We start from the raw sequence: 15,210 nt of genomic DNA on the forward strand, positions 1-15,210 counted from the left end.
ATTGGAAGTTTTACCTTTTGACTACCTTCACCCATTTCCCCCACCCACTATCTGCCAACTCTGGCAACCACCAACCTATTTCATTTCTAGTGGCTCCATTTTCTTAGATCCCACATAAAAGTGAGATCATATAGTATGTGTCTTTCTCTGGCTTGTTTCACTTAGCAGAATGCTTTCATTTATGGCTAAATATAATATTCTAGCCTGTATATTTTCTTTATCCATTCATCCATAGCCATCTATGGATGGAACAGCACAAGTTGTTCTTATGGCTTTAAAACCTTAAGTTTTGGGGATCCCTGGGTGGTGCAGCGGTTTGGCGCCTGCCTTTGGCCCAGGGCGCGATCCTGGAGACCCGGGATCGAATCCCACATCGGGCTCCCGGTGCATGGAGCCTGCTTCTCCCTCCGCCTGTGTCTCTGCCTCTCTCTCTCTCTCTCTCTGTGTGACTATCATAAATAAATAAATAATTAAAAAAAAAACCTTAAGTTTTCTATTTGTAGTCTCTATTATATCTAATGAGCATTTTTAAATTTAAGAATAGTTGATGTTTATTTTTTTTAAAGATTTTATTTATTTATTCATGAGAGACACAGAGAGAGGCAGAGACATAAGCAGAAGGAGAAGCAGGTTCCCTGCAGGGACCCTGGGATAACGACCTGAGCCAAAGGCAGATGCTCAAACATTGAACCACCCAGATGCCCCAATAGTTGCTGTTTATAGACATATACTATTAAAACACACTACTTTGGGGCATCTGGGCCTCAGTTGGTTAAGCATCTGCCTTCAGCTTAGGTCATGATCCCAGGGTCCTGGGATAGAGCTCCATGTGGGGCTCCCTGCTTGGTGGGGAATCTGGCTTCTCTCTCTTCCTCTGCTCCTCCTCCCCCACTTGTTTTCTCTGTCTCTCCTCTCTCCTATTCAAATAAATAAAATATTTTTAAAAATCAAACAAAAAAGAGTAAACTAATGCTTTTTTGTGTCATTTGTTGTACATTAAAATTGAAGGTAGGGTGACAAAAAGAGGATCTTAGTCTTTGCATTAAGTTGATATGGGCTATCTTCTCTTGAAAAATAATTTAGCAGCAATAGGAAACTTCAAAGACTGCTTTCAAATAGTAAAACAAATTTTTCTAATCTGGGTCATTATGGATACTTCAATGATGAAATTATCCACAGAAAAACAAATAACATCATAGAAAGTATTATTTTGTTTTCTTGTTTCCTCAAAGAGAAATTTTCACCAAATTGTTTACTAGTGTCTATTATTTTTTTCCTTAAAAAGCTAAAAATCTTGAAAAATCTAAATATATTTTCTAAAAAATAAAAAGCATTAATGGACTGTGGAACAATATTGCCAAAATTTCAAAAGCAAAGATCGGCTTCAAATATCACTTGTATTTTATTCTACCCATATCTTTTAAATGACAAGAGATATTCACTAGAGAGCACACAACCTACTCTCCAACTCGAAGTTAAAGGTTCTGAACATCCTCTTTTTGGATGATGTTTGATAGCTGAATAAAATAGAAAAGGATCTTCAGTGAGAGAAAGATCTTTTCTTCATCTTCAGTGAAGAAAAGATCCTCAATCTTTTTTGTCTTTCCACAACATCTATGATAATAGGGCAAGTATTCTCAAGGAAGAAGATTCAAAATCCTAATTTTAGGGACTAAACTTAGTGATTCCAATGTAATAGATGAAATGGGTGGCTCCGGTAGATATTGTGCATATTATTTAACTGTTAGTAGTCAGTGATGAATATGAAGTGCATGTGTGTGTGTTCCTTTTTTTTTTTTTTTTACAAACAAGTGGTACTATGAGAAGCCATAGTCACATCATATCAAAAAATTAACTTTCTTGACCATGTATTGATGATCACAACATTCAAAACTCCAGATAAGCCACGGAGGGGCTATTTGGAATCTTAGATCACTTTTATTCTATGCATATAGTTAAACCAGCTCCACTCCTGTGTGTCTTACTTATGCCATGGATCAGAAAATAAATTTAGAACTAGAACTATATAACTATATATGGTGTCAAAACAAATTGATATGTTGTTATATTTAGCAATAACTAAGGCTACTGATAAAAAACTGAAGTTAAAAAATGATTCGCTTGCTCTTTACAAATTATGATATGTTTACAGTTATTGTTCTAATACCATCATTTTTTCTCAGTTGAATTTCTTGTGATTTCTTAAATGAGAGACAAAAGGGTATCCAATTCCATCTAATTCTGAGAAAATTCATGAGAGTGAACTCCACATATGAGTCATCTTTAGTATATGTAACTGTAAAAGAAAGTTCGGTAACTGCTGCTGTGTATATCCTTCTACATGTGCATAAGCAAGACAAGAGCTCATGTTCATGGAGAAAAGTGCCCAAAGACACTGAAATTTGGACCCCGATAAATAAAGGTCTTTATTTCAGTGGGGTCAACTATATATTCACAGACTTTTCTTTCCCACCTCCCTGGTGGAAAGAGATTTTTTTTTTTTTCCTTTCGGGTGAAATATAAATTCCACTTCAGTTTTTCTGGTACATAAATGCTGCATGACTATCTACCAGTAATTAACAGCTTTTCATCCAAGTAGGTAATATATGGGAATGAATTTATTGTTTATGAGTATATTGATATTATTTAGAAACTATATGCAAGGATATAAAGGCAACACTGAAATGTAAAATTTCTAATGCAGCCTCATAGCCTGGAAAATGATTTCTTTTAATAGTTTTCTTCATTTAACAGTTCTTCATTTGAAATTGTTTCTTTTCAACTGCAGATTTTGTGGTTTGGTGCAGTGAAGGAGAAATTTATTCCTTTGAGACATTTATTCTTTTTATAGTTATTCATTTGAAAAAGTTTCACTGGGTGTTTATATGTATTTTGTAGTTGGCAAAGATATCCGTGATAGTTTTTTTTTTTTTAATGTTTATTTAACTAGGTTCTCACTCTATGGAACTGTTGCCAAGTTTCTTTAAATTGAGATTCCTGGGGGTTTTTGGTAAACAGTAATAAGTCAACCTGTGGATTTTTCTAGGAGCTCTGCAAGCCCTGAGACCACAGAAGAGTCACATCATTAAAAAGGAGAAAATTTGTAGAATCAAATTTAACATTTAACTCTCCCACATAGATTTGAAAGCAGAGTACCTGTTACAAACATTTTGTTTTAATTAATTTTGAATATGGACACTCTAATTTCAAATAAATTCTGATTTTTTTGTTTGGGGATTTTACAGAACCCAAGTGGGGTCATAATGTGTTCTTACAGGGATTCTTAAATTAAATATCTACTTGTTGTCCTCATTCTGGCCCATTTTTAATCCACAGTTCCAAAGACAGCACCTACCAATGTAAGTGGAAGAAGTGGAAGAAGGCATGAGTTAGTCATAGCCTGGGAGGTAAGAAAGTCTGTACTCAGATGTCAGAACTTATGAATTCCTTAGGAAATAAGGCTGCATATATAGGATCTACAGTTGGTACGGAGAGGCAGCAATTTCTGTTTAAACGAGATTAAGAAACACTTGATCATTGAGTTTTGCCAACATGAACCTGTCTCATTTCATACCCAGCCCCAGCTGACTTTTCTCCAATCTAAAGTACGTCCTCTTGTCATATAGGCTATCTCAGAATAAAGTTTGAATAATTAAAACACGACAAATACCCACTATTTGCTTCAACGTGGATAGAACTGGAGGGTATTATGCTGAGTGAAGTAAGTCAATCGGAGAAGGACAAACATTATATGGTCTCATTCACTTGGGAAATATAAAAAAAATAGTTAAAGGGAATAAAGGGAAAAGGAGAGAAAATGAGTGGGAAATATCGGTGAGGGTGACAGAGCATGAGAGACTCCTAACTCTGGGAAACAAACAAGAGGTAGTGGAAAGGGAGGTGGGTGGGGGGATGGGGTGACTGGGTGATGGGCACTGAGGGGGGCATTTGATGGGATGAGCACTGGGTGTTATGCTATATATTGGCAAATCGAACTCCAATAAAAACATATACAAAAAAATTAAAAATAAAACACATCCTCTCACAAACTACTTCCCATGTTTGTTTGGCTTAGTTTGATATTTAATTATTTCACAATTAAATAGTAGCTTTACTAAAACCATTGGGGAGAAAGGAAAACACCACCACTGAATTTGTGGCACAGTGCCTGTGTTATCTCACTTAACTCATAAACCAACCCTATTCGTAAGGAATAATTTTTCCTCATTTTAAAAATTATGAAACTAAGGTACAGTTTAAGTACTCTTTCTAATTAGCAGTAGAATTGGGACTTTGTGTTCTCTTGTCTCTCTCACAATGTGCCCTCTGAAGTTTCCTCTATAAAGGAGGCAGGAGAGAGGTGTGTGAGAGGTACATTTATTTCCCATGAAGCCACTTTCTTTTTATTGATGTTAGATTACCTTATTATCATATGTAACTATGTAACTCACAGAACTATGCCCTGAATATGAAAATGTAAAGGAGATGGAATGTCTACTGGAGCAAGTGAACAAATCCTTGAGAGTCTCAAACAATGATCAAATGTACAGAAAAATATTTTCCAGTAAGAAATCGTCCATGAGCATATTCTCTGTTCTGTTATTCCGTCCATCCTCCTCTTTCCAGTAAAAATTTATTTCTTAATTTTGACTTCTGCAGAGGGATTAACTTCCCAATACCTCAACTTCACTGAGGTCAAACTCTCTAAATAGAACTTCCTTCTCTATCAGCTTCGCATCTTAGCCCCAGTTGCTAAAACAAGAATATCATAGACTTATAAATGGCAGAAATTTATTTCTCATGGATCTGGAGCCTGAAAATTTAAGATTAAATGGAATCCCCAGCAGATTCCAGTCTGGTGAGAACCTGCTCTCCAGTCAACTGATAGCCATTTTCTCACTGTACCCTCACATGGCAGAGAGACCAGAGGGGCACTACTCCCAATCATAAGCAAGCTGTACTCATAATCTAATAACCTACAAAAGTCCTCCCTTATTAATACCATCAGATTGGAGGTTAGGATTTCAACATATGAATTTTGAGGAGATATAAACATTCAGTATATAGAATTTTGATATAATAGGCTTTGTCTCCCTTCTGCTACTCAGTAAGTTTTTCCCCAAATCAAAACTCAAAAGAAAAAAACATGTTTCAACAAGTATTTAATGGGTATCTATGTGTTAAGCATTATGCTAGGCAGTGCCTGGTGACTGCTCCTTTGACTAATCAATCACAATTACTCTTTGTATGGTGTACAGTTTATGTCTGTTTAACAAATTTAAATGTAAGCATACAGTATAACATTTGCTTGAACAAATATTTTTTAATTTTTTCACATTAGTAAAGTGCAAAAGTAAATGAGAAATGGAACACTATTAAAAAAATTTTACATTAATATTTCCTGTTTTTTTCTCCACAAAAGGCTCTGCAGAGCATTTCCAGCAACCAGATTTTTCTGACCACCAGACCATATGACAGTTTTTCCCAATCTACTGCAGTCTAATGTAGAATGTTCATTTCATATACATGACTAACTGGTTTAAATTTGTTTCACTTCAAGAGTTTTCAGCACCTTTGATAATCTTCTTAAATACTAACTGATATTACTTTAGTTTTTATCTTTTGCCTTTAACCCTTTTTAAATCTCCAAAGACTACTAAGTGACTGTGCTATAGTGGCTTCCAGTGTAGCATTACAAATTTGAAAGTCTCATGTTCTCTGGTTATCCATGATTTAAAATAAATAAATAAATAAAGTTTGGAAGAAGTGGCTTTTTTAATCAGTTATTTTGTTGATAATTAATTGCATTTTTTCTTCTTTAGCCAGTATCTGAGGAGTTTCAGAATGGGGAGGGCTTTGGCTATATTGTGGCTTTCAGGCCTAATGGAACACGTGGCTGGAAGGAAAAAATGGTGACATCCTCTGAAGCTTCAAAATTCATTTACCGAGATGAAAGTGTTCCTCCTCTTACTCCCTTTGAAGTGAAGGTTGGCGTTTATAACAATAAAGGAGATGGACCTTTCAGTCAGATTGTGGTTATCTGCTCAGCTGAAGGAGGTCAGTTTCTCTTTAACCCTATTATTTACATTCTACATTTTATAATGGATGTTATGTGGATTTTACATAGATGAGACATTACTGTACATATATTAGAAAATACAGATACACCAAAAGAAAATAAAACCCATATTGTCATTATACTTTTTAAATATATTTTTCCAAATAATTCTTTATTTTAAAAAATTGAGCATTCCATATGTGTTGCTTTATGTTCTTTATGTTCTTCACTCTTTAACAATATATGGCAAATATATTTTCATGATAATAACAATATTAATAACATCTATAGTGTATTATTTCCTCTGGATGGACATTTAACCAATCATTCTTGTTTTTTAAATTTAGATAATATTATATTTGAACCCACGAAATTTAAATGAAATAAATGTAAATAAATACTCCCATTTATGTGACCAATAAATATTTATTACTAAACTCCTACACAAAACACCATACTAATAAAGTAGCCGACAGGGCTTTCTGTTGGAAATTTTTCACATATGACATCATGAAATCCTCATGAAAATCTTGTCTAGGGGATCTCTGGGTGGCGCAGCGGTTTGGCGCCTGCCTTTGGCCCAGGGCGCGATCCTGGAGACCCGGGATCGAGTCCCACATTGGGCTCCTGGTGCATGGAGCCTGCTTCTCCCTCTGCCTATGTCTCTGCCTCTCTCTCTCTCTCTCTCTGTGACTATCATAAATAAATAAAAATTAAAAAAAAGAAAATCTTGTCTAATAGTCATTGTCTCTATTATAAAGAAAGAAATTGAAGCTGAAACGTTAACAAACTTGCTAAAGGTTACACACCTTATAACTGAGAATTAAACCCATTTGTCTAATTATCAAAACTTTGAATTTTTTCTAACATGCATTTTCACATGCATAACCATTTAATTCTAAAGATAAGACTATACTATATGTTGTCAAATTGGTAACTGTTTACTGATAGATGAATGGATAAAGAAGTAGTATATATACAATGGAATAACACACAGCCATAAAAAGAATGATATCTTGCCATTCGCAACCACATGGATGGGCCTAGAAGATATTATGCTAAGTGAAATAAGTCAAACGGAGAATGACAAACACCATATGATTTTACCTATTTGTGGAACCTTAAAAAAAAAAAAAAGCCAAAAAAAACAGAATTTTAAATACAGATAACAAATTGGTGGTTGGCAGAGGGTAGGTGGGTAGCATGATTGGTGAAATAGATAGGATTAAGAGGTACAAACTTCTAGTTATAAGATAGATAAGTCATGGAGATGAAAAGTATGGAATATACTTTTGGAGCCTGCTTCTCCCTCTGCCTATGGAATAATAATATTCAGTAACAATGATATTAGTCAATAGTATTCAGTAACATTGTGTGGCAACATATTGTGACTACACTTACCACTTATTATTACTTATGGAATAATAATATTCAGTAACAATGATAGTAGTCAATAATATTCAGTAACATTGTGTGGCAACATATTGTGACTACACTTACCATGGTGAGTATGGAGTAATGTATAGAATTGTTGAATCAATATATTGTACACTTGAAACTAATATAACATTGTATGTCAATTATACTTTAATATTTTAAAAAAAAGTGAAAGCAAAAAGTAAAAAAAGAGTTAAAAAAGAATTAGTTCTAGGGTGACTAACCCTCTTAGCTTTCCTGTGACTGTCCCAATTTTACCGCTGAAATATAGCATTCTGGAGAACCCTTAAGTTTAGGGCAAACAGGGATGATTTATCACCCTACTTCTAGTAATACTGAAAATGTATATACTATGTGGTTATGCATCATCTTTTTCAATTTTGTTCAAAATAGTGTACATTATAAAATAATCTGTAACCTATCAGTAGTACATAATGAATGACTGGTATACTCACTACCCAATTAAAACATATGAAATGACTGCTCTCTTTAAAGTCTCCTGTATGCTTCTTGCCACTGTTCCATCTTTCAGCCTTACTCAGAGGTTATTGCTTTGATGAAATACATAATTGCTTTTCTTTCTTTTTAGTTTCACCATAAATTTAAGTATACTCAAATGCTATCTTGTTTGAATTATTATTGTTTTGGAACTTTATATAAATGGTATCATGTTGTGTATGTTTTTCTGGCACTCATTTTTATTATTTAACATTATGTTAGGGGATCCCTGGGTGGCTCAGTGGTTTGGCGCCTGCCTTCATCCCAGGGCATGATCCTGGAGTCCCGGGATCGAGTCCCACGTCAGGATTCCTGCATGGAGCCTGCTTCTCCCTCTGCCGGTGTCTCTGCCTCTCTCTGTGTGTCTCTCTTGAATAAGTAAATAAAATCTTTTAAAAAAACCAACAAAAAATAAAAATAAAAATAAAAATAAAAATAAATTAAAAAAAAGAAGGGCAGCCCAGGTGGCTCCGTGGTTTACCTCCGCCTTCAGCCCACAGCATGATCCTGGAAAACCGGAATCGAGCCCTGTGTGGGGCTCCCTGCATGGAGCCTGCTTCTCCCTCTGCCTGTGTCTCTGCCTCTCTCTCTCTCTCTGTGTCTCTAGTGAATAAATAAATAAGATCTTTAAAAAAAATTTTTTTAAAGACTACAAAATTTTTGTTTGGCTTAAAGAGTATATAGTTAATTGATACATGTGCAAGGTGTGTGGAAGTCTTGGTAGGCAAATATCTCTCCTTTCAGCGTTATCTAGAGTCATTCAGGGTAATTTCTCTTAAAAAAAAAGATTTTATTTATTTATTCATGAGAGAGAGAGAGAGAGGCAGAGACATAGGCAGAGGGAAAAGCAGGCTCCCTATGGGGAGCCTGATGTGGAACTCCATCTCAGGACTCCTGGGATCAGGCCTTGAGCCAAAGGCAGACGCTCAATTGCTGAGCCACCCAGGTCCCCTCAGGGTAAATTCTGTTGTAGAAATCTTGAAAAGTCTCCAAAGCTCAAGAGCATTAGGAGAAGAACCATTTGGAGCTTTTCTGACACTATTCTAGGGCCACAGTCTACTTCAGAGTCACAAGAGTCAAGGTCATTTTCCAAGCAATTTATCAAGTATAAATATTATAAATGATGAACACTTTTACTAAAATATCACATTCAAAATTTTCTATGTATTTACTATAATTTACTATAACAATGCACTTCTCACTTATTACACTTGACTTTAAGAGGATAGGAAAAGGATGGAACTATGAGAACACTTATAGAAGTATGCTCTGGATGCTCAGCAGTCTGCTTTTCCCTCTCCCTCTGCCCTTCCTCCTGCCTGTGCTCCTTCCCTCCCCCTCCTCTCTTTCAAATAAATAATTTTTAAAAATTTGAAAAACAAAAAAGAAAAAATCAGACTATCTAGATTTAATTTGCCTGGTATCATTCAAATGTCAGTCTACCAAAATAAATAAAGTGTTGCTATGAATTATGTTACAGAAACGATTTCAGTGCCTTTAAAAGAAGATAGGCATATTTCTTATCTAGTTTGAAGGAGTAATCTCCAAAAGCAAGCTATTTCAAGTTTAAGGAAACACAGTGTAAACAACTCATGGTGGTTGCCATAATTCAATTTCAAAGCAAAGGTTGTTGACAAGGGATGTACAAATCTTAATTTCTTAAAGTCATCACTGGTATTACTATACAGAGCATGTTCACTATACAAACCTTTCCAATTTATCTCATGTGACCTTTGGGGTTACATGCTTGCTAATTAAGTCAAAGAAATGTTAAAGCAACAAGAAGATGCATTTCCTGACTAAAACATGTACTTCAAAATAGATTTTTGCAGTAACAAGTAATATAAAATATATATAATATAGTAAAATAACAAAATATTATTATGTATAACTGACTAAACATGTACTTCAAAATAGATTTTTGCAGTAACAAGTAATATAAAATATATATAATATAGTAAAATAACAAAATATTATTATGTATAACATTCCTGATGAGAGAGTATATGATGGTCATGGTTAAAAACATGAGCTTTGGAGACAAAAGATGTGGGTTCAAATTCCAGCTCTGTCACTTACTATAGTTACTTACAACTTTCTTACTGATGTGAAGTTGACTGTGCTACTTTACTTCTTTGAGCCACAACTTCCTGAAAAGTAGACTGGGCCTTGAGATTCCTACCTCATATTTGGTTGGAAGAGCTAAATTAAATATATAAGTAATCCAGTAACTCATCTGTATTTGGAAACACATCCAGAACCTGAGATGCTAAGTGCATAAGCATCTCATTGGAACATTTATGATCCCTTGTTATTATTTGATTCTTCACTTTCCTGGTCATTATTATACTAGATAAACTTTCTGTTTCTGTTTCAGAATTTGGCTCCATAAAAAAACAAAAACAAAAACAAAAACAAAACACCACCTCAGAGCAACTTGTATTGAAAAACTGCACCTTACGTAAATCAGACACTATCTTTGTGCTTCAATATTCTAATGATCTATTTCCTCCCCGCACCACTCTCCCCACCCTGTAGTTCACAGTACCAAAAAGATAATTCTCTTGAACTATATAAATAAGTCACACAAGTGGGTACAAAGAAAGAATCAAAGGTCAGTTTATCTTCATAATGTTTTTTAGATCAAAAGAGTACTGCCATTGGTAGAAAATTTTCTCAATAATTTGTCAAATTTAGGGAATACAAGGCATTGTTTTTGCTAGCAGGGCCAGTTGAAATTCTGGACTCGAATAGAAAAAAGACTAAAGGAAAAAACTCACCTTAGGGGGTTAGATCTATCATATTCTCTCTTTTGGAAAATTGCATTTTTTTATTAAAACTTGAAAGAACCAAGAATTTTAATGTAGGAAGCTGAGTTCACGCTTCAGCACCACCAACTGACTGTAACCATAAATAAGTCACAGTTTTACAGTTTACTCATGTGTAAAATGGGTATACTGCTTAGTATGCCCCGCCTACCTAGTAGTTTTATCTTTAGATTTAAACGGTTATGCATGTGAAAATGCATGTTAGGAAAAAATCAAAGATTTGATAATTAGACAAATGGGTTTAATTCTCAGTTATAAGGTGTGTAACCTTTAGCAAGTTTGTTAACGTTTCAGCTTCAATTTCTTTCTTTATAATAGAGACAATGACTATTAGACAAGATTTTCTTTTTTTTAATTTTTATTTATTTATGATAGTCACAGAGAGAGAGAGAGAGAGAGAGGCAGAGACATAGGCAGAGGGAGAAGCAGGCTCCATGCACCAGGAGCCCAATGTGGGACTCGATCCCGGGTCTCCAGGATCGCGCCCTGGGCCAAAGGCAGGCGCCAAACCGCTGCGCCACCCAGAGATCCCCTAGACAAGATTTTCATGAGGATTTCATGATGTCATATGTGAAAAATTTCCAACAGAAAGCCCTGTCGGCTACTTTATTAGTATGGTGTTTTGTGTAGGAGTTTAGTAATAAATATTTATTGGTCACATAAATGGGAGTATTTATTTACATTTATTTCATTTAAATTTCGTGGGTTCAAATATAATATTATCTAAATTTAAAAAACAAGAATGATTGGTTAAATGTCCATCCAGAGGAAATAATACACTATAGATGTTATTAATATTGTTATTATCATGAAAATATATTTGCCATATATTGTTAAAGAGTGAAGAACATAAAGAACATAAAGCAACACATATGGAATGCTCAATAAAACATATAGTATAACACCCAGTGCTCATCCCATCACATGCCCTCCTTAATGCATGTCACCCAGTTACCCCAAGCTGCCACTCATCCCCCCTTCCGCAACCGTTTGTTTCCCAGAGTTAGGAGTCTCTCATGGTTTGTCTTCCTATTTTTTCCCCACTTAGTTTCCTTCTTTTCTCTTATAACCCCTTTCGCTATATCTTATATTCCACGTAGGAGTGAAACCATATGATAATTGACTTTCTCCAACTGACTTATTTCACTCAACATAATACCCTTCTTTTCCAACCACGTCTGTATAAATGGTAGGTATTCGTCCTTTGTAATGTCTGAGTAATATTTCATTGTATACATAGACCACATCTTCTTATCCATTCATCTGTCGAAGGACATCGAGGCTCCTTCCACAGTTTGGCTATTGTGGACATTGCTGTTGTGAACACTGCGGGGCAGGTGTCCCATCATTTCACTACATCTGTATCTTTGGGGTGAATCCCCAGTAGTGCAATTGCTGGGTCATAGGGTAGCTCTATTTTTAACTCTTTGAGGAACCTCCACACAGTTTTCCAGAGTGGCTGCACCAGCTCCCATTCCCACCAACAGTGCACGAGGGTTCCCCTTACTCCACATCCTCTCCAACATTTGTTGTTTCCTGTTTTGTTCATTTTAGCCATTCTTACTGGTGTAAAATGGTATCTCATTGTGGTTTTGATTTGCGTTTGCCTGGTGACAAGCAATGTGCAATGTTTTTTCATGTGTTTGTTGGCCATGTGTAGGTCTTTTTTGGAGACATGTCTGTTCATGTATCCTGGCATTTCTTGACTGGATTATTTGTTTTATAGGTCTTGGATACTAGCCCTTTATCTGATCTGCCATTCGCAAATATCTTCTCCCATTCTGCAGGTTGCCTTTTAGTTTTGATGATTCTTTCTTTTGCTGTACAGAAGCCTTTTATCTTGACGAAGTCCCAGTAGTTCATAATTGCTTTTGTTTCCCTTGCCTTCATAGATGTATGTTGCAAGAAGTTGCTGTAGGCAAGGTCAAAAAGGCTGTTGCCTGTGTTCTCCTCTAGGATTTTGATGGATTCTTGTATCACATTTAGATCTTTCAACCATTTTGAGATTATCTTTGTTTCTGGTGTAAGAGAATGGTCCAGTTTCATTCTTCTGCACGTGGCTGTCCAATTTTCCCAATACCACTTGTTGAAGAGACTATTTTCCAGTGGATATTCTTTCCTGCTTTGTCAAATATTAGTTGACCATAGAGTTGAGGGTTCATTTCTGGGTTCTCTATTCTGTTCCATTGATCTATGTGTCTATTTTTGTGCCAGTACCACACTGTCTTGATCACAGCTTTGTAATACAGCTTGAAATCTAGCATTGTGATGCCCTCAGCTTTGGTTTTCTTTTTCAACATTCCTCTGGCTATTCAGGGTCTTTTCTGGCTCCACACAAACCTTAGGATTATTTGTTCTGTGAAGAAAGTCCATGGTATTTTGGTAGGGATTGCATTGAATGTGTAAATTGCTCTGGATAGCATAGACATTTTCACAATATTTATTCTTCCAAACCATGAGTGTGGAATGTTTTCCCATTTCTTGTGTCTTCCTCAAGGAATTATGTGCATTCTAATCTGATTTGACTGCAAATCTTTAGGGCATCCTATACAATACTGTCATTCTGGAAACAATTCTAATTTTTTAAAATAATAGCAAAATTGCAACATAGTGATTTGTAATGCATGGTAGACTTTTTTCCATATGAAAAATCCAATTAGCTTTCACTTCTATATATCTAGAAATAATTATTGGTCAAACTTTTACCCATTTCCTATAGTTCTTGTTACTATGGTTTTGAAAAGAAAAGAACCTAAGCATTCAATTACATCTAATAGAAAAATAGAGGGAAATTCAATATAGATTGATTATAGTTTGAAAGTTTTGTTTATTTGTGACAAACTTTAGCTTTCTCTAGCTTATTTGGTTTTTGCTTGGTATGTAAAAATTATGCTGCTTTTTACAGCTCAAATTAAAACCCAACATTCATGAGGTATTATTCTCCAGATCAGTTCCTAGCTGAAACTGAACTCAGTGAGATTTATGAGAACTTGAAAAATAATAAATTGGCATATTAGTTGTAAAATACAAGGAATAATTTCCTGTCTTTGCCAGATGATCCATTTGGATTAGTGCTTGTAAAAGTTCAACTACAGCTGTCTTCACTGAATTTTTAAATAATGAAATCATAACCCTTCTCACAAGAAGTTTATTAAACTCTTTTTTGATTAATGTTATTGCTCACCCCTCCTGGGAAGTCAGATGCATAATCAATATTACAAGTGCCACCCCCCCATATTACTTGGAGAACTCCAGCTGCTAAATTACTTAATAGAAATGTATCATCTAAATTCATGAACATGGTAATGCAGTTCAAAGTTTTTAATCTGACAGAAACTGAAATATATCAATCAGCTTGTCCACCACTTTGTATACCAAGATTGGAGTGAAAGAGTTATTCATGGTCTAATTAATATCACCATAAGTAACAGAAAAAAAAAAAAGAAATCTTTTTAAGTCTTTGCATCTATTGGACATAACACTACTACAGTCTCTGAAATAAGTCCCTGAATTTTCATCAAATTACCTGAGTATAATAGCAGTGAGAGTGGCAGGAACACCCTATGGCTTACAGATCAGGAGAGTTTTATAAATGCCTGAATATGAACAGGATCTGTGAGAAGCAGTGCAGCTGTGGTTCAACATTATCAAAAATTCCATGAAATAGAAATAAAAAGGAGCTGATAGTAAGCCTGCAGTGGAGTTAAACAAGATATAACAGGGAAGTTTAGGTGGCTTCTGGCAAAACATAGAGACCCTAACATAAATAGTCTTGAGAGAAGTTAGGTGTGGTAGGGCAAGGAGAAAAGAAACCAATAGCACAAGGAAAGGTATTAGGTGTGTAAACATAGATATATACACAGAAGTGGAACCGCATAGTATTTAGGACGTGATTTCCTTATTGAAATCCTCTCTCCACCTTCTAGCAGCCATGTGCCTTTGGGCAAGTTGCTTGACTCTCTGCCCCTCAATTTCTTTATTGACAAAAATAGTGATAGTGATAATAGAGTTCTTGGAAGAATTAATGAATTCATGTAAAGAATTTTATTTTATTTTTTAAGAATTTTAAATAAGGGTAGGCACATATCAAATTCTCAATAAATGGTGATTTATATTACCTTTAGTTATTGCCCTCTTCTATTTGTTGTTGTTGTTTTACTTGTATTTGTAGTTCATCTGTTCCTCTGTCAGTTATTTGGAAGTAACTGAGCAGTAAGAAAATGAACTATATGTTCCCTCTACAATCTCTTCTGTGCCTCCAAACTGACTCTAAGAAACACAAAATAAGCTAGGTGCTGCCTTGGTACCAATTTAAAAGCAAAAGAGGAAAGAATACTTGAGACCTTAATTCTAGTTCAGGTTCTTTCACAGCCCGAAGCAGAGTTTGAA

At 35.2% G+C, this 15,210-nt stretch overlaps 1 protein-coding gene across 1 annotated transcript in view; it reads left to right on the top strand.

Annotated features, from left to right (window-relative positions):
• The window catches only part of CNTN5 (contactin 5), a 497,758-nt gene that overhangs the window by 437,090 nt on the left and 45,458 nt on the right, over positions 1-15,210 (top strand). Inside the window, exons 17-18 of the mRNA XM_041729931.1 lie at positions 3,337-3,407; positions 5,823-6,057. Of these exons, the coding sequence (XP_041585865.1) occupies positions 3,337-3,407; positions 5,823-6,057 (306 nt within the window). The remainder of the gene's footprint in view (positions 1-3,336; positions 3,408-5,822; positions 6,058-15,210) is intronic.

This window comes from Vulpes lagopus, chromosome 15 (genome assembly GCF_018345385.1).
Source record: "Vulpes lagopus strain Blue_001 chromosome 15, ASM1834538v1, whole genome shotgun sequence".
Classification (NCBI taxonomy): domain Eukaryota; kingdom Metazoa; phylum Chordata; class Mammalia; order Carnivora; family Canidae; genus Vulpes; species Vulpes lagopus.